We start from the raw sequence: 25,599 nt of genomic DNA on the forward strand, positions 1-25,599 counted from the left end.
AGCTATATAATATTAATACCTCCTAGAGTAGGCCCTATACCGCCTTATCACGTTCACGAAAAAGTCAAGGGCAATACTATACTAGCTGGCAAACATTGTCTGTATGTCAACACTTACATCAAAGTCTGAACAAACGTCTGGCTTTCAAATGGCACTTTTGATGAATACATGTATTCACATCACTCCCTTCAATATTATCTCTTGTATCGATGTAAACAGTTCAAAGTTTCCTCTTTTCGTGTGAGTCGTATTGTTCGCGAATGAGGTGTTGATCACACAAAGAGCGAACCGTTCTTTTAAACAAAAAAATGAGCTTTTTATATCATGTGCAAATTTATCTAAAATACGTTATAAACTGCAGAGCTTCGTTAAGTAGTAAGTTGACATCTATAAAGTTATTATGTTCATAATGATAATAGCCTTCTTTACCCATGGTAGCCTCTTTATTCTAAGCACCTTTTCCTGTTTTAAGAGGGCCGTGCCGTTGTCATAGTTACCCCAACATTGCTAGGCACCAATTTTGATTTTAATTCTTATATTCTTTATTTTACAGATGGGTCAAAGAAGAAATATGGGGATTAAAAAAAAAACACCACAGGACTTGATTTAAAAACTCTTACGTCAGACTGCAGAATTTTGCCAACAACAGGGACCGCGGAACCGGCGCGCCGCCGCGGCGATGCGAGGGGCACGGGGCTGGGGAAGGGCTGCATCTTCCCCCCTCCCCCCCCCCCCCCCCCAAAAAAAAAAAAAATCCAATTTTGGATTTTTTAACAAGACAACAGAACCCATGACACCCAGACGGTTCCGCCAAGGATAATTATTTTTCGTCTCAGCACCCCCCCCCCCCTCAAAAAAATAAATCAAGTTAAGTGCCACCCCTGAACAAATACCACAGAGTCCACGCTCTATCACACTAAGTTGGCACTCTAATGTGATGTCTTTGTAAAACTGTCAGCATACTAATAATCACATTGCACATAACTATAAATTTCCACAGTTTTTTTAATGGAATTGGATGCACCTAGATATAGCTGACCTAAAAGATAAAGTTGGCCCATTTGCTGAAGGGCGGTCGAATAACTTAACCATTACACATAGTCAATATAATTATTGTACATGTCGCTGGCTACCAGGGAATGGAAAATAACAAGAAATTCGTTGATTTTCTGCAATTTAGTATTTCGAGTCCACAATCCATTGATTTCACCCCAAATGACTAAGTATGATTCCGTCAGGTATCAGCTATAGACACTGGAAGAATAGAGGCTTGTTTGACAGTTGATCAACTGAAACTCTTTTGCAGTTTTATTTCTTTTTGTCTTTTTTTTTCTCTCTTAATTTTGTTGTCAGGCTATAGTGTCCTTCCGAGTTTATTTCCTGGCGCTTGTCGTTATCTTCGTTTGACCGGTTTTGATGCGAAAGGGCAGTATGGGAAACTGTTACGTAACATTCAAGCAAGAATGTCGAAAAGAGTTAACTAAAACACAGCTTTGGTTTTATGCAGATGTGAAAACTGAATGGCTCACTAAAGAGAAAGCTATATACCACCATTATAGGACGAAATGTATCCAATGAGGTGAGCAAAACTGTAGGTTCGGGAAAAACTTGAAAAGTAACGACTCTAGCTGCCATGGAAGGTAGTTTGTAAAATCTTAGGCCCTTAGGGTTAATGAAAATAGAGTGAGGCTGGGAAAATCATATCACACGAGCAAAGGAAACACAGGTTGACGTATACAATAACTCTATTTGTATTATGGCTGTATATTTTTGGTCATGGCAGTTTCGAACACACATGCGCTGCTTATCAATACAAATCCTCGAGTACAAAGAGAACCCCGCGCAACTAAACGCGCTTTTTACCTATGTATAGTAATTATGTACGAATGTCAGGATTCAGCGTTGTCTACCTGTGAAATTTCAAAGTTGATCGCTCAGAAAGAATACAGGGAAGGCCAATGTAGTGAACTATTTATAAAGCTCAAACTCAAATCGCAGTTCCACTTAATACTGTTGGCTCGTATGATATGTATAAAGTCAAATGTATTTGGATTTATGTAAGCAAACTGATATACCTGAAGCCATTTTATTTGCATCTGTATTTCATCACACATGTCTCTCTCATACTCTTCACTGTGTACTTAACGGAGTAATAAAATTTATTACAGAATAAGATAATGGCACTGAACGTCACACAGTTACCTCAAATAGTGAGGGCCGTTCAACACCAGTGTTTAAGTCACTGGTGTGATGGCGCTATTTCATAATTTCAATGGGTGCTGCGCGCAAGTGCCTGTCGAGAATAATAATGATTATCAACTGATACCATCATTATTCTTCAACACCCGATCTATAGTGATATGTCTTCTTGAATTACAGTCTATCTTCATTATTTGATTGCTGTGTAGAAATCCTTTTCTGATACACGATAGCTACCTGTACCTAAATGAAATCTAACAATTTTGAGGGAGGTTCGGTCACTTCTAGCAATAATTATACAGAGGGAAGCTACGTGTCAGTGAATAATGTTATTCATGAAACGTACTTGACAATGCAAACTCTTAGTGTACACTAATCTAGATTACGTCATAGCAGCTCCTATTCAATTTGTATCACCGCACATTAGTTATACATTGTGCAGAGTATAAGACAGAGGAAGATCAAGTCAATCCATATACATGGCTACAATACGAGGACACGTGTACGCTTTATCGGTGGGTTCCTCTCGAACTTGCAGCAGCTTACCTCATCCCCAGCTTTTGAAACCGAAAGCGCAGTTACAAAAGAGTAGGATCAATGAAAGTGACAAGATAAGACAATGCTTATATTGACGTGCATTGTGATGCTATACTCTCTCTCTATCTCCCTTCCCATCTCTTGTCTACCTCTATTTCCCTCTTTCCCTCTCTCTTACTCTTCCTCTCTATAGCTCTTCAGATATGTCTATCTATCTATCTATCTATCTATCTATCTATCATCCATCTCTCTCTCGATCGCTCTCTCTGTACCTATCTATCTATCTTTCTTTTTTTTTAAATCTATCTTCTAATAATCGTATAGAAAGGAAATAAAACAGGCAACTTTGCACATTATCTAGAATTTGATTGTCGAGCTCATTAATGTGCGTACAGCATAGGCATCTGCCTTGGAAATCATTTAACCTGCACGCCTATAATTTAGCAGATAATGCTAACGTCAGGCAAGTTTGGGGCATACTTTCTTCTTGACAGCGAGAGCAACCCGTTGTTCAAGTAGGCTCGGGCAAAGACACATTCTGTTCGTCTCAGCTGATTTTGTTGGATGTTGGATAATACCAATGAATCAATAAATAAATAGAGATTATAAAATGAATTGAATTGATACATTTGAATCAACAACATGTAGGCCTACTTAAACTTTACCATGCAGTAGTTGTATTGCATGGAGTAAGCATGTTTGCTTGTTGTTCGCGTGTTTGCTACTTGTTTTATCATTTTCTGCCTGAGAAGATGGCTGGATATCTAGCTCATTTTCTTCAACAGCACCAGTTAGTCTTCCATGGAGTCCGGTAAATGTTAATTCACTAAATCCTAGAAAAGCGTCTATACTTTTTATTTGTTTGTTTGTTTCTGACATCTCCATCTGCTCAATGAGAAGATGGCTGGATAGCCCATTCGATATTCAGGTGTGTAATATCTGGTCTTCCATGGGGCCCAGTTGGATGTAAAGCCGGACCACTTCACCGGGTCTAAGCACCCTGTTCTTTGCGATGAATAAAAATGAAGCTGGAACATTTATGTGCATAAGTTGTGAATCTCTCATACACGGGACCTTATTTTATGTCCTAATCGAGGGGACACAGTGTTTTGCCTCTGGCTACATAATAACAATAGAGGGGACGGTATGATAATTGCTCATTGGGACCCGGCAATCGAACTAGGGTCCTTTGAGGCAGACGCGCTATGGTTACCGAACTCATCCAAGTGAAGTCACATCTGCCCTGCCTGTCATTCCACGTGCCTTCCTTTACGAATTCCCAACGAAATATCTCTGGTAGAAAGTTATGTCGGCCTATACAGTTTAATGTTGGACTGGCTTGTCCTTAGTCATGGTGTTAAACATGATTAAAAGTTATGGAAAAGACGACCAAAAAGGTGCGACATTGCAAAGAGCGGGGAGCAGCCTATCTTAGTAGATATTCCTGATATTAAAGTTCTTCGACCTTATCTCTTGTTTATGCTGTACAAAGTCTGTGTCGACTGGCCTTTAAACCTAAAACTCTTATGAATGATTTCTTCACAGCTAAAATTGTGATGGTGATGGCACTGTGTAAAGGTATGTCTCGTGCTATTATACATGTACTAATATTGAGTTTGAACAGTAGGCCCTAGTCACTTTTATAAGTCAGTGGTAAACCCACATCACTGTCTACAGAAAGCAAGATTTTCTTATCTGGAAAGCTTATAGACGCGGACATTGTTTTGTGCTCGTTAGTCAGCAGATGTTTTATTGTGGAAAAGGCGCACAGTTTTTGTCTATGTAGGCCCTACAAATCATTGGCTTTATAATTTGGATGTTCGAGCTAGCACGGAGCCATGTAGTGTTATCAGCTGAATGTGCATTATTTTGTCGATCAGATTTGTTTTTTGTTTTTTGTTTTTGTTTTCGAACAATAAGGTACTGGAATCCTTGCAGCTGACTAACTGAGAGCAAATTTTGTTCGACAAATTTGTCGGACAAAACGCTTCGTGAAAGATACATGCCCCCCCCCCCCCTCCCCAAGAATTTAAGTTGATCTTGAATTTTAAGATCAACTTAGAATTATGGTAGGCTATTATGACTTCAATAATATTCAAAATTTCATATAAGAATGTCTATTTTGGAGATTTTTTCGTACAGGTTACAATATTAAGTAGGGTGCCTATTGGAAAGGATTGTTTTCTGTAAATTTTGATAACAAAAGTTATGTAAAGTGGATTCTGAAAACTTCCCCCCCCCCCCCCCCCCCCCCGGCCCCAGGTTACGGCCGGTTGCACACAATGTCGACTGCGAATCGCTGTCGAATATCTTATTCTGTCAATCCGTGAGCTGGTCGTTCCCGCAGCGCTCAGTCGGGCGTCGCTGCTGCATGCCCACAGTGCTAGCTGCTATTAAACAGCAAAAGGAACAAAGTATGTGTTTAAGTCTCCGACGTGGACTTCCTTTCTTGACCTGTCTTCCTGCTGTCTGAGCTACAAAGGTATTTTCCAACATGGGGGAAGAATTGGGGTTTTCAGACGTTTCCATATTAATTTCTGTGAGATACTGTGCAGAAATTTATACCACAGTCCCACATATTCAGTTTTGTGCTGGCTATCTAGGTTTTGTTTTGTTTTGTTTTTCTTTACTTGAATGCGTCTAGATCTACACGTAAATTGTATAATTTAAGTTCTTCTATGACGTTAGTATAATAGATATTTACTTGTCAAGGAATTGACCCTTTTGTTAGTGCTGACGTGTGAAAATGACAGGAGACCGGAGACGTGTGTGAGAACAGTTGAGGCATGATGAGGCAAACTGAGCTTTGCTATAGAGTCTAGTAGTAATATGTCATAACAAATTCTTATGACGCCCCTCGTAGTGTATTGTGTAGGCTATGCTGTAGCATCATGATACTGATAGTTACAGGCCTACTTCTACAATTCTCCACTAGCTACTGTACTATTGACACTCCAAATGATTCCATGAATGATTGACAAATTATCTGTGAATGGAGTGATTTCATTTTGTTTGCTGTTGTAGATATACCTAATGTCAATGAAGGAAAGTCGTTCTTTCTTTCTTGTAAACTTTCATGAACCCACAGAAACTATAACTAACCTCATCTTTTTACACTTTTCAGGTGCAAAAAAGGCACATGATAATGAGTTGCCCATGGTGATGTCAGGTTTGTGACCGATACTGCTTTTTGAAGTTCTCTTGGTATTCCACTGCTGAATGACTTATTGACATTTTAATTACTGGTTATTTAAGTATTATTTTAGATATGACTTTTACTAGCTCAAATCTGCTGGTATTCAGTTTCTCACTGCCCTTGTCATTGTATTAAGGCTGAGAATTCCAAGAAACAGCTGAAAGATTTTGGAAGAAGCAGAAATTTGTTTTGCAGATCTCTGTTGTATAAAGCAACAGAAATTTCCTCTCGTGGAAAGAAAGGTAAAATTTACATTTGCATAGGCCTACTATGATTAAAGGTTATGAAGACCATGACATAATTACTTATTGTTTTCCTTTTGCTTTGCCCATCAGCGAGGCTGCCAAGCTATTCAAGATGAGGAAGAAGAGAAAGCCAAGTTCCACCCAGCATCTCGAGGCAGAGAAGCGACAATGTCTGTCTTGGAATATGTATGATGCTGCTGAAAATGCCGGGCCAAGCACGAGTTCAAGCAGCCAGGATGCGAGCATTCAGATGGAGGAAGATATTGTGGAGGAGAGACTTCCATCTGGGCATCATCAGCAAGAATCCCGCATCATTCTAGAGCCTCACGATGGAAACATTATGGCCGCACAACCCCTTGAGTGTAACGGCAGGGAAGATATTCCCGAGCAGTTCAGCGTCGCCAGAAGCAGATACCAATTGCTGAGAGAAACGTCCAAATTCAAGATGAAAGTCCACTTTACATCACCGGATGAGGCAGAGAGATGCGGACTTCTGTGCCAGCTTGTTCTTCAGTTGGATGCTCTGTCTCCTGGGGTGGGTGGCGAGACCCGCCCCAAGACTCTCCCCTTTGACACGGCGTGCCTCTACATGAGAGGTTCCCCAGGGCACGACTTTCTCGTCTGCGACGATCATTGGCCCACCGCACCTCTAGGTCCCAAAAGTCGGAAGGACGCCATACTTGGGAGGGACCGGCCTGTCACGTTTGCGGTGAGAATGGAGAAACGCCCGGGCCCAAAGTGCCTGGAGAGCTTTGAGGACCTCCACAAACACAGGAAGCGTGACCTTGTCCGTCTATGTGTGCGTGACTACGACTGCCACTCTGGTCGGGCGGTCTTGGAGGCATGGCTGCTCAGAGACATAGTTATGTGGCCAGTTTTCGCAGCACAGTGGCCGACAAAGAAGAAGCAATGTGAACCTGTTCAGCATGTGATGAATTGGTTTCATGGATTTCCCATACCAGGTATGCCTTAATTGGTCAGATGCATATCATCAAGAAATGATATTCTATGCATTTGTGCTGTATTGAGAAAGAATTTGTACTCTGCAAATAATGCCCCCTCTCCCCCCTCAAAAAAAAAAAAACACCAACAACAACAACAACAAAAGAATCCACAAAAACATACAAATGCAGAGCAGGCAAATTTCCTCATTACAAAATTATTGTTAAAGCAGTAATAGTATGGACCTATAAACACCAAATTTGTACCTGGATTTTATTAGCTCACCTGAGCCGAAGGCTCAAGTGAGCTATTGCGATCGCTCTTCGTCCGGCGTCCTTCGTGCGTCTTGCGTTGTGCGTCGTCCGTCTTGCTTAAACTTTTACAGACAGGTCTTGCTTAAACTTTTACAGACAGATACAGATACAGATACAGATACAGATATTTTTATTAGTCTTTCTTCCAACAAAAAAGGTGAAAAAATACAATATAAATTATACAAAGTATACATAATTCAGACATAAAAATATAACTATAACAATATAACTAAGCAGTTGCACATAATATACAATCCACATAATTTAAAACACAATTAAAACACAATTTTAATTTTCATCTTCTTCTTGAGAACCCCTTGACCGATTTTCACCAAACTTGGCAGGTAGCATCCCTAAGGGAGATAGGATCTCAATTTGTTCAAGTGGGCACCATACCCCACCTGGGGGGCACCCAGAGGGTCCCAAACCCCCCAAAATTAAGGAATCTTAAAAAAATTTCTTCTCTAGAACCAGAAGTGAAAGAGCTAAGTTAATACTATGAATTAGTACATTGATGATTGTAGTTTCAAGTTTGTTCATGGCGGAATCAGGGGTGTCCCCCTTGGGACCCTGGGGGAGGAGGGTGGGGAGGGGTCCTAATGGGGCCCAAATTTTCATCTTTTTCTTGAAAATGCCATAATGAATTTTAACCAAAGTTGGCAGGTAGCATCCCTAGGGGAAAAGAATCTCATTCCCATCAAATGGGCACCATGCCCCCCACCTAGGGGGTCCCAGGGGGCCTAAATTTGGACTGAAATTGTAAATTTTATTTTTTTTCTTGAAAACCCTATCACTAATTTTCACCAAACTTGGCAGGTAGCATCCCTAGGGGGATAGAATCTCAATTCCATCAAATGGGCACCATGCCCCACCTGGGGGGCCCCAGGGGACCCCCCCCCCCCCCTCCTGTAAGGAATCTTTACAGATTTTCTCTAGAACTGGAAGTGATTGAGCTAAGTTAATACAATGAGTCAGTATATTGATGACTGTTGTTTCAAGTTTGTTCATGGGAGAATCAGGGGTGCCCTCCCCCCACCCCCTTGGGACCCAAGGAGGTGGGATGGGATTGGGGGGGGGGGGGGGGTCCAAATGCAGGCCTAAATTTTCATCTTCTTGCTGAAAACAACATTATGGATTTTCACCAAACTTGTCAAGTAGCATTCCCAGAGGGATAAGATCTCAAAGTGTTTGAATGGGCACCATGCTTTCCTTGGGGGCCCCAGGGAGTCCAAACCTCCTAGATTAATGAATATTAAATAATATTTTTCTCTAGTTCTAATCAAAAGTGATAGGGCTATAAGTCTTTTTTCCCAAGCTGCATAATCCAACGTTCTATAAAGTACAGTGTACTTGGCAGGTATTTTTACCAGTGTGATGGAATATGTAAATGGACATCATGCCCCCATTCTCAAAGCCACCCCCACCATAAGTTTCCAATGTTCTCAGGTAAGAGTCTGCAAGAATGCATGGAAGGTGAACTTGCGATACTCAGGTGAGCGCGTGACCCCCGGGTCTCTTGTTAATAGATGGGATCTACATGTATGAGGCTCAGTTCTGCAACATCTATGTTTATGGATTTCTTATTTACGTCGTGAGGGGTATTCAGCATGTCAGCATGGAGCCACAGTACATTCATTTTGGTACAGGCCTCCCCTATGATTGGCACTGCCAATGTGCCAGGGTGCAGAAACTGCCTGTGCAAATTCAGATTCACTTTCCCTGCTTCTGATGGGTCAGCTTTTTTCAACAGAGTTTTACCAATATTTTGTTTATCCCACAGAATTATCATTTTTTTATTGTGTATTTTCATGCAAATTTGTGACTCTGATTTTGCAGCTCCTGGCAAGTGCAAATTCCACAAGCGGTACGACTATGATGCACTCTTTGGTAAAGTTCGGCAGTACCACCAGACGCAGGAGGAGTGGCCAAACATCAACGTCCAGCATCCGTCCCTCATTCCGGTCTTGCGGCCGTACCAGCGAGATGCAGTCCGTTGGATGGTGAAGAAGGAGCAGAACATTCAGGCTGGTAGGGGCGAGTTATATTTGGGTTATTCTTATGATCTATATGTATGCCATGTGGGAATGATCCATAGATTACTACTGTATATGCCACTTAGTTTTCACGGTAGTATCAGTCACTTTTTTATTGGGGGGGGGGGGGTTGACTGATATTCATTAACTTATCAACTTGCCAAAACATTTCTTCTGCAACACAAATTTTCCTCTCAAGGTGGGAAACCCCCAGCTCTGCTTTTTAAAAATTCAGGGCTCAAAACTACCATTTTTTCTCGTTTGGGCCCCTGAAATCTTTGAATGTGCTATTTTGGTGGCCCCCAAAAGAAATGTAGTGACTCAAAATAAAAGGAAATGTAGAATGCCTTTTTGAATTTTAGCTGCCCGATGGAGCCTCTAAAAGATAAACTTATAGGAAATTTGGTGGTCCGATGTCTAATTTTGGTGGCCCTGGGCCACTGCTAATGTTGAGCCCTGAAAGATATTTGATACCTACAATGTATTTCTCACCCTGACCCTGGTTCTTGATCAGACATTTAACTCTTTATGTGCCATCGTGGAAACCCCCTATGTGCCACGTTATTCTGAGACAGGAAGGTAGTCATGCTCTGAGAAAGAATTCTGTTCTTCCAATTTGTATAACTCCTACAAATTTCTACTAAGATGGGCATACTAGTAGGCAAAGTTAAAGAGAAATGTCAAGCTTTGTTTCGATATAAATTGTATGACGAATCTATTTTCAATTTTTCTTTTGAATGACCAGTTGCTACATTACTGTAAAGGCATGACTTTTGCACATAAAACCGTGACAAAAACTTAGAATGTACGAGCAAATCTAGTTGGGAATGCCGCTTGATAGTCAATCACCACATAGAATGCAAGCCGTATATGAGAGGAACAAAAGCACGAGAGATGCTTTCATTCTGCCGCAGGATTAGCGGTGATTAGTAATTATCGATCGGTTTGGGCGGCTTTGTTTGTTGAGCAGAATATGCGAAGTTGGCACGCCGTCGACTGAGTCGGACGTGCGAACTTGGCACATAAAGAGTTAACCACATGTCAAATTGTCCCAGATAATAATTACATTTTAAAGAGATGCAGTGCAAATCATTTAAGACAAAAGTGTGAGCTAGATTCATATGCATCAAATTTATTAATCATGATCATAGTCAAGGATATCTCATAGTTATGTTTAATCTTCTTTATAATTATATGCAGAATCAGTTCTCCTGAATGTACTCACAGATGATGATAATGATGATGATGATGATGATGATGATGATGATGATGATAATCATGATTGACACCCAAAGCAAACAAACAATATATCAACAACAAGCAGAACCCAGTTGAGTTGTTGTTTGTTTTTTTTTTTTTATGCCTCCGCCACGAAGTGGTGCCGGAGGCATTATGTTTTCGGGTTGTCCGTCCGTCCGTCCGTCAGTCCGTCCTTCCGTCCGTCTGTAATGAATTTTGTGGACAGCGTAACTAAAAAACCTTTAGAGGTATCCCGATGAAACTTGGCATGTATGTGTATTAGGGGGTGAAGTTGCGCCTATCAACTTTTGGGTGCACATGCTCAAGGTCAAAGGTCAAAAGGTCGAGGTCAAATACATAAAATTTCACTATTTCCACCATATCTATGCAATGCCTGAAGATATTTTCTTGAAACTTTGTGTATACATGTATTACCCAAATAAGATTCTCTGGTGAAAGTTTGGGGTCATGAGGTCAAAGGTCAAAGGTCAAAAGGTCAAGTAAAAATATTAAAACTTCATTTTTTTCTCCGTACCTTGGAAATTGTTCAAGGTATCTTCATGGAATATAGTATATATACATGTACTGACTGGCAGTGCTTATCTAGAGAATTTAGGGTTCATGGGGTCAAAGGTCAGGGGTCAAAGGTCAAGGGCAACACTTCACAATTTTACTATTTCCCTCATATTCATGCAATGCCAGCAGGATTACTTTTTTTGTAACACTTGGTATATGCATGTATAACTTAATAGAGATTCTCTGGAAACTTTCTTTTCTTTTTCTTTTTTTTTTGTTTGCCTCATAGGTCAAAAGGTCAAAGATCAAGGGAAAGTGCTGAACTAACTTTTTCCTCCATATCTCAGAAGTGGCTCAAGTTATCTTGAAACTTACTACATGTTTATGCATGTTCTGCCTGACAGTGATTATCCTATGAATTTTAGGTTCAAAGGCCAGATGAAAATGGTAACAATGTACTTTTCAATACAGAAATTGCACTTTTTCTCCATACCTTGAAAATTACTTAATGCATAAACTTATGAATGGGTCAAAGTCAAGTTAAAGTCCTTAAATCCCCAAATACATGCTCTCCTATTCATCCAATTAAACCTAGGTCAAGGAAGGTGAACATTCAATCATTTTAATATTTTGCCAATTTTGTGAAAATGTAATCACACATTGTCCACATGTACTATAGACCTATTAGTAGAATCATGCATTATGGCGGAGGCATACCAGTCGCCTTAGCGACATTTCTAGTTTGTTTTTGTTTTGTTTTTGTTTTTGCAGACAGGGGCTGCCCACATGTTTTGTGGAAGGAGTTCAAGACAGTTGATGACAAGGTCTTGTACTACAACCCTAATACTGGAGAGTAAGTAGTAGATATATCTTTTAAGGTGCCCCACCTTGGTTGCATCAAGTAATCATATGATGATGATAATAATCATGTAATTTTCAGTTTAGTTCAATGTTGCTGGAGATACCTTTCCAGCAACTTCAGCAACATTAAAAGTTCAGCAACCATCATCAAACCCTAGTGGTTGAATTTGACACGTCCACTTCAATTTGCGGAGATTTTGAGCAGTACTCATCGTTTATGAGCAGAACCGAAAGCTTATCATCCGCAATTTACTATGCCAAGTTTGAATGTCTGTTCTCTGACAAATACATCAGAAATTGCATGCCCGATTGCCCCCGGTCACAAATTAAACGGATCACCTACATTGTTATTGCAATTTGTCACTTATGACAAATTTCTAGGTCTAGTTTGTTTTAGTCAGTTCTAAATATTGAAAAATTGTAATTGTTTTCAGTACATGTATCATACTTTCAATTAATTATGATTGTTCAGTTTGATGAATGAGAGCTTTTTCACTTCCAAATGCATGAGATGGAACCATGTCCACTAAAGAGTATATCTGAAGTTTGTCCAAGAGGGAATGCACCCCAGACATGATTATATGGATTCCATAAGTGCAGAAATATCAACAGGACACATAGGTTTGTCCAAATTATGCCACAGTCATTTTTGTGAGTTTGTTCTTTTTTTGTTTGTTTATGACTATTATTATTATTATCATCATTATTATTATTGTTGTTGTTGTTATTATTATTATTTTTATCATGGGTTGATTATCAATCAAATGGATACTGTAAAGCGAGATATTTTCGCGGCATGAAATTTTTGCGAATTGGAACCGACGGCCTGTTTTGCAGCATAGGATTTTTACAAATTGCCGCTGGCATTCAATGCATACATGTATATCATAGACAAGAACTTTGCGTGCATTTGAATTTTGTGAATCTTGGCTCTTGCAAAATTTGCAAAATGAAAATGCACACGTGAACATTTTTGGTTTTACTGTACACTGTATATTGTGGCTTGAGGTTATGCTCTGAACTGGTGTCCAAGCAGCTAAAGAACTACCTCATACTTATGCAATGAAATGGCTCATTCAATGGAGATCTCTTTTTGACTAACACATATTTTCAGGATCACTGACCAGAGACAAGAGATGCCAGGGGTGTTCCCTGGTGGCATTCTAGCCGACGAAATGGGCTTGGGGAAAACGGTGGAAGTCCTGGCTACCATCTTGGCGAACCCTCGGTGGAGAGAGCAGGACCCCACGGCAAGTGATGCCACCATTGCCGACAAGGTGGACGAAAGTGAGAATGACAATGACGTGTCCCCTATAGAGAGTGGTAGCGGGGACGTGGCAGCGACCCCAGAGACAACCTGTTCAGAGTCAGAAGGGATCAAAAAACTGAAAGCCAGCAGTCTAGCCAGCAGTGTTAGCATTTCTGGAAGTTGTGAGGACTTGCCTCAAAAATTTGGTGATAGCCAGCATGTGGCAGCAACTGAAGCCGTGGGAGGAGCTGGAAGAGGAGAAGGAGGAGGGGGAGGAGAAGGGGGAGGAGGTGGAGGAGGAGAAGAAGAAGGAGAAGGAGGAGGAGGAGGAGGAGTTGGAATGGAAGATACACAAGACAAAGGGAGGAGTGAGTGTGTGGAGAGTATACCAAGCTTTAATGAAGATATCACAACTCAGGGCCCAGGAGGAAGCTTAACTGGACACAACACAGAACCAGGCTGCGGAATTGCTGCAATAATTTCTGAAACCAAAAACAGCGTGACAGAGCAGGGGATCTCTGATAACCAGGGTAGTCGCAGGAATCTGTTAAGGCAAAATAGTGGTGAAGATGATGTAACTTGCGTGACCATGGTTGAGAGTGATCAGATGGGCCATCATCGAGGGGAAATGAGCTCACACCAAAACGACAAGACAGATGCTGAGATTGGGGAAATGAAAAGTCCATTGGACTTGCAAGGGACACCAAGGGAAGGCTTGAGCAGTGGGTGCAGTGTTGGGACTTTGCAGAAACAGCTAGAGAGTATGACAAGGCCAATTTCAGTGGATGCTGTGCCTTGTTCAAGCGTCGCCAAACGGGATGAAGACAGCCAAATGAACACTCAGATTTGTGCCGAGCCCAGAGTGGCTGCAGTCAGACTGGAAACAGAAAACCCTGGGAGTGGGACTGTTGTTGCATGCACAGTGTCGGGCGGCACAGATGCTCTATTTTCCTCTGCTAATGCGGGTATGCAAGAAATAACACCGGAAGTTGCGGATGTGGAAACAGTTGTGGAAAAAGGACCAAGCGCGTGCGAGGCAAACTTGTCGATGCAGTCGCCAGACACAGATCTTGGGACGTGCGTCTTGGAATCGCCAGAGTCGTCACGGCAACAGGATGCATGCAGCAGTCAAGATGCCAGTGAGCAAGGACCCAAACAGCAGACAGATATGCACACAGTTCTGACAGAGAAAGAGGAGGAAAGAATGGATGATGGAGAGCCACTTTCTGACAGGTGAGCAGTGCAATATTATGGATTCCTGTGTTAACCCGTTAAGAACAGACGCATTTCCCATAGACACTTGCCCGAGTATACTCGGAAATTGTCCTCAAAGGGTTAAAATCCAGCTTCATTATTCTGGCAGGATGACCTGTGTTGGGCTATTTAAACACAACTGAAGAATGAACTTTTTGGTCACATAAGTCGAAGGCTAGTGTCATGGTTAAAGGGCATAACTTTCAAACCTTTCAAACAAATAGTGGTACAATTTCCAGCTGTAGTAAAATGTCTCACCTGCAGAAATCTATTGATTATTCTGACAGATGTCAAGGGTCAGAGTTCAAAGTAAAATTCTGGAAAATTGTGCTGAAAAACAAGACATATGAAATTACATTACTGTAGAGAGGTACAATTATGGGAAAACTATGCTTCCTGCTACTTTTCTTGCTAATACTGTTGCTGCTGCTACTACTTCTAGTACTGCCACTGATTCTACTGCTAACACCATTACTACTACAACTACATGTACTACCACTGCTACTACTGCTACTCCTACTTCTGTTGCTACCACTATTACTACTTTGCCCCTACACATACAACAAATATTGATCTGCTGTTACCCCTGCTGTAGTGGGGGGAAGGGGATTGTGGGAAATTGCAAGTACAGCTACTATTTCATTTATCATTTACCATTCAAAGGGAGGAGACTAAGGTATTTCAGTGCATATGTGGCTCCAAGGAGGACCAAGTCCACCCACCGACCTGCGTGAGGTGTCTAGAGTGTGACACCTGGCAGCATGCTGCCTGCGTCAACTTCGAGATGCACATGCCGGCCGAGCCGCACGAGGGTCAGCGTGTAGATTACTGGTGTCCCCACTGCTTCCCCCGAGTGGTGAGAGTTTCATTTCCAGCTGTACAGGAATCTGTTAGGGCTCTTTAAGTAGGCAGGCTTAGTGTGACCATGCTATGGTGTCGCATCCATTGTCTGTCATCCATTTTATAATGGATGAATAAATTTCCATCCAACAGCAATTCAATGATGCTGATTACAACGATGGTTATGGTGATGATGATGATGATAAATCAGTGATTATGATGATGATGACGATTATGTTGATGATGTTGATGATGATTGTTAAGAGGAAGAAGAGGAGGAGAAAAAGAGGAGGAAGAAGATATGTATGATAATGATAGAAATCATTATGATGATGGTAATGATACTTTTTGTGATGTTGATTAGTGATGGTTGAAGGTAATCGTGATGATGATGGTGATGAAAGGGACTGTTGTAGAAATGAAGATGTCAATAATGCCCTGTAGGTGTAGAGAAGAATGATACGCTCTTCCAACCCCTGGGGCCCTTCAAATTTCTCCACAGGACCCCCTTCCATCTGGAGCTACCCTCATCATCTCGCCTGCCACCATCAGTCACCAATGGGTGGATGAGATCAACAGACACATTGACTCCACCACCCTCAAGATTCTGGTAGGTTGGCACTTGCCCCACCCCTTCTTTTCCCCCACACATTATCTTCCTCATCTTTCCATAAATACACTCCTCAATTCTGTTACTTAGAGGTAATACAATGCATTTCTTGTATGCTTTCGTATGCAAACCTGTGAGATTTTCTTTTGATCCTACAACCTGTAGTAGCCAAAATGTGTGGACTTTTGGGTGGAAACGTAAAATAATCAATTTATTAGCAACCTTCAGTTAGTCAAACATTAACCATGCCACAGGACTCCAATTGTATTTCATGTTGTGGTATTTACAGTGTATATTTGCTTATTTCCTTTTTAAACAGAATGATAATTTGCTATTTGAAATTAAAGAAAGTTTTGATATGAAAATGTATCTCCTGCTTTTATTACTCAAAATAACAGACCAGGTAGAGAGACTAAGCAGGAGTGATTTTTTTTTTTAATACTTTTGCTCTACTTTTAACAGAAAAAAAACAACAACAACAAAATGTTAAGAAAGTTATCCTTTTTCTCAAATGGGACGTGTGTAATATTTGTGCATGATTTGTAAATTGTTGCCATGTCAACAACATCCGCAGGTCTACCAGGGCGTCAAGAAAGACAAGTACATCCAACCCAAGACTCTGGCTGGGCATGACATTGTGATCACCACGTACAACACGCTGCAGAACGAGCTGGTCTATGCTAACATGCCTCATCCAGGTAATGACTCAACCAACTTCATCTTATGAAGCATCCATTTCCCTGAAGTCAAAGCTACCTTCAAATAAATTTTATGCAGATGATGGTGATGATGATGATGGCGATGATTATTGATGAATACGATGTTGCCGCAAACAAGTCTCGTCCAGTGTAAGATTCCGCAGACCTTAATTTTTTTTTTTGCATCTTCTGTATCATAGTCGAATATTCCTGCAGTCACCCTTTTGTGTTTAAAGAAGACGATGGCATTTAAGCAGTGGTTGTTGATATCATGGGCGACTGACTCCTGAAAAGGAATTAAATAGAATTGTCCTCTCTTTCAGCCTTTGCTGAAGAATTTTTCCATAGGTGTGCCATTTGCAGATTTTGAATTTAGTACCATATGTAGCCACATACATGTTGAATGGAAAGGGACATTTCTTTAACATGCACATTCAACAATGTGGTTTGCATAACTTTACCTAATTCTTTTCCGGGACGATTTTGATCAAGGTGATGATGTTGTTTGTTCTTATGGTTCATTTAGGGATTGAGGGTCGTAATCTGCGCCACGCCAAGCGTTACATGACCACACCCAGCCCCTTACCCTGTGTGGAGTGGTGGCGGGTCTGTTTGGATGAGGCTCAGATGATTGAGTGTCCAACAGCCAAGGTGACCAAACCATTGACCATAATTACTATAACTAAACCAGTAACCATAAAAACTTATTTGACAGTGTAATGCCCATTAGAGTAACAGTGTAGACTGTATTCACTTGCTGTGAAGCATACTTTTCAGGAATGGTGAAATATATTTCAAACACAAGTAATGTGCCAGTTTAAAGTAAGAATGATATTAAAAAAAGAAGAGAAATCCATATATCTCTGATTCAAACAGCATCTTTTTTCTTTTTCATAAAATTAGGTCAAATATTTCCACTGTTCATGTGCTGGTAATCAATGTCAAAGAAAAATGCTATGTAAGAGCAGTTTACCCTCTCTTTCACTCCAATATCAGCCGATCCCAAACACAGGCAGGGTGAACTGTTACAAGTATGCTAGCACTGCCATGGTACAGTCATTACTCTGTGAATATAGGATGCTGTGCTTTTGTATCTGTTACTATTTTGTCTGTCTATATTAAGTTACACTTCTACATTGGAAGTCATTCAAGCTCTGACTTTATCTTGTAGGAAATCAGCTGGATCCACCCCCCCCCCCATAAAAAAAAAGAAATGACATTTTATTTTGTTTCTTTGCATGTCTAGTCGGCTGAAATGGCACTTAAGCTCTCCGCCAAGAATCGATGGTGCGTGACGGGTACTCCCATTCAAAAAAGTCTCGATGGTGAGCATCATACATCGTGCATTGCCCATGGCGATGTAAAGCCATTACTACATGTTGAAGCACGTATTATTATTTCTCCTTGTATTGATAGATGTTGTTCAGTGCCAATTAAATGCTTTTATTTGCTCTTTAACCATTTATGTGATGTGTAATGATGATGTATTGGTACAGATTTGTAAGATTTAGTGATGTTTCAATGTAATGTAAGAACGTTATATGATGCTTTACCACATTTTGCAATATTTGCCTAAAAACTGATTTGATTGAATAAGCTTTTATCTCATTCTTAGGAGTCTTTCTGTTTGAAGTTTTATTCACTTTCTTTATCATTTGTATTTGTGACTTGTTGCCTGTGATTTATGTTATTGTAAGGAAATGCTTGTCATTATCGGATAGAAAAAAACAAATTCTTACATTTCTGTAGACAAATAAAAAATGATTTAAACAACTACCTCAAGGTCATGTGCGAATGAGTGACGTATGACCTCTTGTGTACACAAGCGTACCTTGTTCTCCTATCTACTCTTCAGATCTGTATGGTCTCTTTCTGTTCCTTGGAGTTGAGCCCTTCTGGGTCAAACACTGGTGGGACAAGCTGCTTAGCGCCCCCTACAGTCGAGGCAACAGAGAGCCCCTCCAGAAGGCCCTGTGCAAGATATTTTGGCGAACTGCCAAGAGAGATGTCTTGGAACAGGTAGCCGTATATTTGATTTTTTTTTGTTGTTGTTGGTGGTGTTTATCCATAATTTTTCCTTACTTCTTCTTCCCCCTCCTCTTCCTCACCCTCTTGAGTTACAAGAACTGTAGATTACAGCCACAATAAAAAATGATTTTATGCATGGGTTGATGTTGTTACATAGGCACCTGCACTTTGTTATGCTTGGCAATAAGATTTACCGTACTAGGCCTAAAGAATTTTGTTTATTACAACCTACGATATCTAAGACGAACAAAATTGTGAAAAAGGTAAACTGTAAAACAAAGCTTCAGATATGTTTCATAAATTTTATTTTGGTCAAAGTTCCGTCTCAAATCCTCTGATTATCCTACTTTTCCTTTGATTTTGTCAGATTGCTATTCCGCCGCAGAAGGAGATCATACACTGGCTGAACTTCTCTGCCATCGAGTCGCACTTCTACAAACGCAAACATGAGGAATGCTCCACAAACTTCACCACGGTAAGATTTTGTTGTGTTTGTTCACACTTTTTGTCTCATTTTTCGCAAGGGAGTCAATCAAGATGTGAGAAATAGGGAATGGAAAAGATGTATCGTTGCAACTGATTGACAAATTGCCCTACATCGACGGGGCAATTTGTCAATCAGTTGCAATGAAAACACCTTGATGGAAGAATTTCATGAATTTAAAATATATCTTGTCGTGTTGAAAAAAAATTCTGATGTAATCATCAGACTTTGTTATATGAATGATGTTTTATGCCTGTCAAAATTGGTCCCCTATATTGCCTGGATTATTTGAATATAACAATTTATGATGTTTTAGTACAGGAAAAGAGTACCAAAATGCACATACAATGTAAGTGGGCAAGCAGTGAATGATATGTTTCTATGTAGCAAGATGAAACTTACATGATTGTTGATGATAGATTATGAACGGTTGTAACAAGAGTGTTTCTTTGCTTTTGTAGACTTTGGTTTCAGCTGTGAAACAAACACTTTTGCATGTATGATGATAATTATCATAATATGAAAAGTAACCAAGACTTTCTTTGAAGTCCAAGTTACTCGCTGAAATGGCATGTGTATGTTCCTTTGGAGATGTTTATTAGGAGAACGTTAATTATCAGAGCGGTGCCTGATGCTGCATAAATCTTACTAGGTCTTTTAATAGTTCTTGTTATTTGATCAAAGTTATAGAGATGCATTTGAATCAAAATGAAAATTTTCTTCTAGTTCTATTCCACCTTTCTCTATGTTTCATCTGAATCTGCATGCAAATTCCTTTTTGAATAAGCAATTGCATTACTTTCAAATATTTCAGTGTTTTATATTTGGTGCATGCATTCTATCTTTCTCTTTTTCTCCTTCTCTTTTGATAACTCTGTGCTCTCCTTGCAGTACTCTCACAAAACTAGCGTCCTCCCAGACACCAAGTTATCAACACTGGACCGCAAGTCACTACAAAGGGTGAGTCAAAGTCATGTGGAAGCTCTTACATTGGAGGCATCGCAAATGACAACTTTTGTGCTTTTCAAACAGTGACACATTCCACAAAGTAAAAGTTTGCTGTTTATACTGTACATCATCTTTTTCCAACACAGTGAGAGTAAATTGCATCACAGACATTGTACCTTTACAACTCGTAGGCCCGAATTCACGAAGGTGGTACAAATGAAACCATGGTTTAAACCGTGGACAAAAACCACGGAGCGCCAAGTGTCGCATGGAATATTTCGTTACAAAATTGGTCATATCGTCGACAAAATGACCGTTTTGTTAACGAAATTATCATTTCGTGGATAAAATGTTCATTTAGTTACAAATTGTCATTTCGTTACAAAATAATCGTTTCATCCGCAAAATGACTAATTTCGTAACGAAATATTCCATGCGACACTTGGCGCTCCATGGTTTTTGTCCATGGTTTAAACCATGGTTTCATTTGTACCACCTTCGTGAATTCGGGCCATAGAGTTAGTCTAAACAGGACATGTCTAAAATGACCAGGTATATTCCAGAAAGGCAAGATTCTATAGAGACAGAACTATTTTTTTATACACAAGATACATGTACTTTTTAATAGCACCATGCATATTGATCACTCCGGGAGAAGAGAAAAAAATAGTGTGTGTGGCACACTCTATCATGAAGCTTATGGAATGATTAGACAAAAGTTGTTCAGTTACTTTTCAAGAATCAAAGAACGTAAAGAGGGGGATGATAATACCGGCAGGAGACTATTAAGATATATATATATTCATATGTTCATATCGCGATGATTACCATGCTACCAGTGATATTCTGCCTTTGTACTGCATCACCGATTTTAGTGCGTCAGCCATATAATTATTTTTATATTCAGTTTCATATTTCATTTCATTTCATTTCGTTTTCATTTCATTTCCAACGAAAGTATACAATATGACAATTGCATATAAACAAAGTAAAGTACAATGTAACTTTTGCATATTCGAATGAGATTTAAATGCACATCATTTGTTTACAATGAGACAAAACACATAGTAGAACATCTTCAATCATCCCCTTTTCTTTCTGTTTTGCTGCTCTTCCTCCCCGCCTCCACCCCCCCCCCCCCCAAAAAAAAAAATGATGATGTCTCCGCTCACTTTGTCCTCCTCATTGTCCTTGGACCCTTCCATCCTGATATGGGGGTGTGTGACACCAGTTGCTGGGCCCTCTGCTCCGGCTGCGCCAGGCCTGCTGCCACCCCCACGTGGTGCGGGGCGAGTTCACTGCCATGCAGAAGAAGAGGCACCTGAGCATGCGCGACTTGCTGACCAACATGATCGGCAAGGCGGAGGTGGAGAGCGATGGGGCGCACCGGCAGCTGGTGTGCGCCCTCAATGGTCTGGCCGCAATCCACTGCATCAGGGACGAGGTAAGGCCGTGCGAAAGCACGGTCTTTAGGCTCATTCATACACATTGAAAAAATTTGATTCAAATCAAGTTTCAAGTCTTGCTGTTTGTGCTCTGGTTCACACATACACTGGCAAGTAAAAAAAATCCAGATGGAAACTGTACTGTTCACAATGAAAAATAACAACTCAAATCACACTTGTTCAAGCCAGGCCAAACTAGGCATGGGTGAGTCTCAGAGTTTGACCTGACTTTGGCATCATTGTGCCGTGCACCTTGCATAAAAAAGATATCGTCGCTGGGGTGACAGGACCTTGAATCTACAAAATGCCAAGTGTTTAGGAGAGCAAAAAACATGGCAATCAATGCACTTTATCAAATGGGATTGCCTTTCCTGTGACATTCTATGGTGGCTTTATTTTAAGGGTAAGACAGCAAGGATTTGGACAGGACATTTACTCAACTGATTATCTGACCATTAATCAAAAAAAGTCATTTTCACCAATATTGAGATACTACAAGTGTAGGTTTTGCCACCCCAGTGACAAAAAAAAAGTGTGATTTTTCACAGCATTCATACACACTTTACACTGCAAATAATTGCGACTATTGAGAAAAAAGCGCAACTATTTCAGAAACGTTGCACCTTTAGTTATGTTTTGATTTGAATCTCACTGATAGTTGCGATTATTATGTCCACACACATAAAAAAAAAGAATTGTGTCGTTATTCAAATTATGACCAAAATACTTATGTTTGCGTGTATCTGTTTATTTATGTGTCTATCTTTGTCATAATTCTGTCAAAATTTGTTTTATTTAATTATGATATTAAATATACAGTTGCAAAACTACCAGCTGTTGAAACATACAAGCATATTTGCATAATGAGTCATTCAATGATGTGTATTAGACTACATTTTACTAGTGGACTGTCTACATGTACTGTCTACAAGTGTATTTAGGGATTTCGGTTAACTCAGGACAACACAGCATTACCCTCCTCCTCAAAGGGAACAGCGCCCCCTCCACATCTCTTTTACAGATTGCCGAAGCTGTCAAGCTTTACCGCGAGGTCTTGAAGTCGGCCGAGGAGAACAAGGCCCACATCAGGACGGACAAGCTGCAGCTTATGCACGCCATCCACAATATGCGAGCCATCCAGCAGGACAGGCCAGAGGTCGTTGAACCAATGCCAGAGGATGATGACCTCCCGAGAAAGGCGAGTAATTCTTCCCCACCCCCCTGTGACCTTTTTGCATGCCCACCTACAAAAGTATGTACTGTAAAAGCAAAAATCGTGAGGAGCCAAGATGCAACAAAGTTTTTTTTCTTTTTTTTTTACATGATGCATTGAATGCCAGCGACAATTTGCAAAAGTTTTATGACACGATAATGACTGTTGGCTCCATTTGCGAAAAATCATGCTTTAAATGTTTCTTGTTTTACGGTATGCTGTGTATATGGTGTAGGAACCTCGTAGAAAATGTAAGGGATATTGAGCACCACAAATGTCTGGAAATATACTGGTTACTATACATCAGATCATTGTCATGATCAAACTCTTATGTGCCCACTGTGTTGCCTAGCCCAACTTAGCACTCAGTAATCCATCCAAAACTTGACATTGCTGTAAAGTTAGCAAGCCCACTCATAAAGTTTTATAGTAATCCTGATGTACAGTCCGGTTTATGTATAACAAATGATGCTTGTGAACTATTGTGTATTATGTTCTGCTAATTTGAATTTTAGCACATCATAAATCCTGACATACAGCCCGGTTTATGTATAAACCAATGATGCTAGTCAGCTAGTGTAAACTCTCTTTTAATAGCTATTTTGAATTTCAATATGGAAAGGAGTAAAAAGTTCCTGTGGTAACAGAATTGTAAAATGATTTGTTGGTCATATCATAGCAGAGAAGACCTGTTGTTCCATATATCCAACCCAGGCAGATTAAAGAATATCATTTTATATTTTATATTTGTGACAGTGCACCTCAAAACGAACATAAAGTCGCACACACTGATTTCGCGTGAGGACTGAAAATAAGTGAAATGGGTCAACCTAGCCGAACTTGACTTTTTCATATTTTCTGAAAGAGCGGGTCTTCTTTTACATTATGCTAAAATTTGGTATCATAAAACGGGCAGGAAAGTGTGTTTTTTTAGCAGTTTATCTCGAACATTTTTGGTAGAATAGTGTGATTAGGTGTGTCTTTAGAATCCCTTTTTCATTTCTGAAAAACCTTGTCCCTACTCTTCACTTTCAACTCTAATAACTTTTGAAAGGATAGTGCTACTGCTTTGAAAGTTGGCATTGATTATGGACAGAATGTGTTAATGAGGCATGCTTAATTTCAGTTTAATCTGATAATCCCTTCATTGTTGTTACTCTGATGTTTTACTTCCTGTTTTTTTGTCCCATTCATTGTACAGCCAGCACGGTTTGGTAAAGATTAAGCGCTTGAATAGACATTGTACTTCAGAGCCTCCTTTCTCAGTTCACACTTTTCCTGAGTTTGTGCTTTCTTTCCAATATTTAGATAGGTTAGGAGAGTCCATTTGATTTGAGTTATACATCATTTTAAAGCTTAAAGTCTGCTCTTTCAGAATATGGTCTTAACTAAAAATTCATGTCTGGCGACTTTTTGTTTGTTTTGAGGTGCAGAGTCACATTTTGTTTTCATTGAATTATGGCATTTGAAAAATGAGTTAAATTTTTACTTGCTTAACCCTAACTTACCTGGGCTATTTAGCAAGCTTGAATTCCTGGGGGGGGGGGCCATTATGGCCCCCCCTTCAGATCTCGGCCGTTGATCGGGCGATCGCCGCAAAATTTTGCATGAACGTAAAGCCGGATGTAATCTACAAGACTGTTCAGTTAAATTTTCAAAAAATTTGCATTTTCTATTTTAAATTAATTAATTATGCAAATATATGCAAAACACCTCATTTTTGTCTGTAATTGGCTTCTAAAAGCTTAAATGGAATGCTGATTTTTGGTATAAATATTCCTAGTGACATTCCGAACATTTGTGCGTAAAAAGAAATTCAGTATCAAAATTAGTTTCTTATGTTTTTTATTGTTTTATCATTTTTTAATGTATTTCTTTGTTTTTTCGAACTTTTGTGTTTGTTGTTTTTTCAGCAGAATTTGTCATACACATCTTTAGAAGCATAATTATACAAAAATAAATTTATTTCAGCCATTAAAATTAAAAATATGAATTTTTATATGAATTAATTGAAAAAACACAGTTTGTGTTGACTTTGTACACAAAATCACGTTTTTGAGCAATTTTGGGGTTGACGAAAATTTTTTGAAGGGGCGTGGCTTCGGAACGGTATGCCCGGGCGCAACAAATTTGGTCTCAAAAGTTGCGCGAGACTTGAAAGTAAAAAGTCAGCGAGCGGCGCGGTCAAAAAATTTTGCGCGGCGGAATGGTCGCGGAATTCGTCGAGGGGGGGGGGGGGGCCATTATGGCCCCCCCCCCCCCCCCCCCCCCCCCCCCCCCCCCCCCCAGGTAAGTTAGGGTTAAAGTTACTCTTGCTTTTGTGTTCATGGCATTCTAACCAGGATCTTTTGCTGGAAAAAAAAAGAACATAAAGTGTTCTAACCCATTGAGGATGGGCTGATTTGGTACAACATGCATTTCCCATAGACACTTGCCCGAGTGTACTTGGGACTTCTCCTCAACAGCAGTGGGAATGATTTGTTTTTCTAAGACCCAAGTCAGCAATATTTTTAGATTGTCTGCCATTCTCTGTGTCGTTCAGATGGAGTCTTTTCGACGAGAGTACTTGATCAGGTCAGAGAACCTTGTTATCAGCAGTTTGCAGTCCCTCCAGCCAATTACTGACAAGGTGAAGGAGTTGAAGAAAAAGGTAAATTACTGTACAATTTGGTGATGAACTTAACTTTTTTTTAAAATTTTACATCCTTCTGTCTCTTTTTTTTGTGTGAAGTAGAATGAAAATGCCTG

The 25,599-nt window shown here is 40.1% G+C and overlaps 1 protein-coding gene across 1 annotated transcript in view; it reads left to right on the forward strand.

The window, feature by feature from the left end:
- The first annotated feature begins 6,598 nt into the window (after positions 1 to 6,598).
- The window catches only part of LOC139712118 (E3 ubiquitin-protein ligase SHPRH-like), a 37,229-nt gene continuing 18,228 nt past the window's right edge, over positions 6,599 to 25,599 (forward strand). The window contains exons 1-16 of the mRNA XM_071623954.1: positions 6,599 to 7,139; positions 9,270 to 9,461; positions 11,993 to 12,074; positions 13,197 to 13,513; positions 13,688 to 14,564; positions 15,249 to 15,441; positions 15,928 to 16,035; positions 16,610 to 16,733; positions 17,260 to 17,384; positions 17,980 to 18,058; positions 18,589 to 18,752; positions 19,129 to 19,236; positions 20,137 to 20,205; positions 21,425 to 21,637; positions 22,660 to 22,836; positions 25,394 to 25,501. Coding sequence (XP_071480055.1) covers positions 6,623 to 7,139; positions 9,270 to 9,461; positions 11,993 to 12,074; positions 13,197 to 13,513; positions 13,688 to 14,564; positions 15,249 to 15,441; positions 15,928 to 16,035; positions 16,610 to 16,733; positions 17,260 to 17,384; positions 17,980 to 18,058; positions 18,589 to 18,752; positions 19,129 to 19,236; positions 20,137 to 20,205; positions 21,425 to 21,637; positions 22,660 to 22,836; positions 25,394 to 25,501 — 3,453 coding nt within the window. The 5' untranslated portion in view covers positions 6,599 to 6,622. The remainder of the gene's footprint in view (positions 7,140 to 9,269; positions 9,462 to 11,992; positions 12,075 to 13,196; positions 13,514 to 13,687; positions 14,565 to 15,248; positions 15,442 to 15,927; positions 16,036 to 16,609; positions 16,734 to 17,259; positions 17,385 to 17,979; positions 18,059 to 18,588; positions 18,753 to 19,128; positions 19,237 to 20,136; positions 20,206 to 21,424; positions 21,638 to 22,659; positions 22,837 to 25,393; positions 25,502 to 25,599) is intronic.

The sequence above is a fragment of the Diadema antillarum genome, unplaced genomic scaffold (assembly GCF_040938485.1).
Source record: "Diadema antillarum isolate AM-2024a unplaced genomic scaffold, OU_Dant_1.0 seq00001760_RagTag, whole genome shotgun sequence".
NCBI lineage: Eukaryota > Metazoa > Echinodermata > Echinoidea > Diadematoida > Diadematidae > Diadema > Diadema antillarum.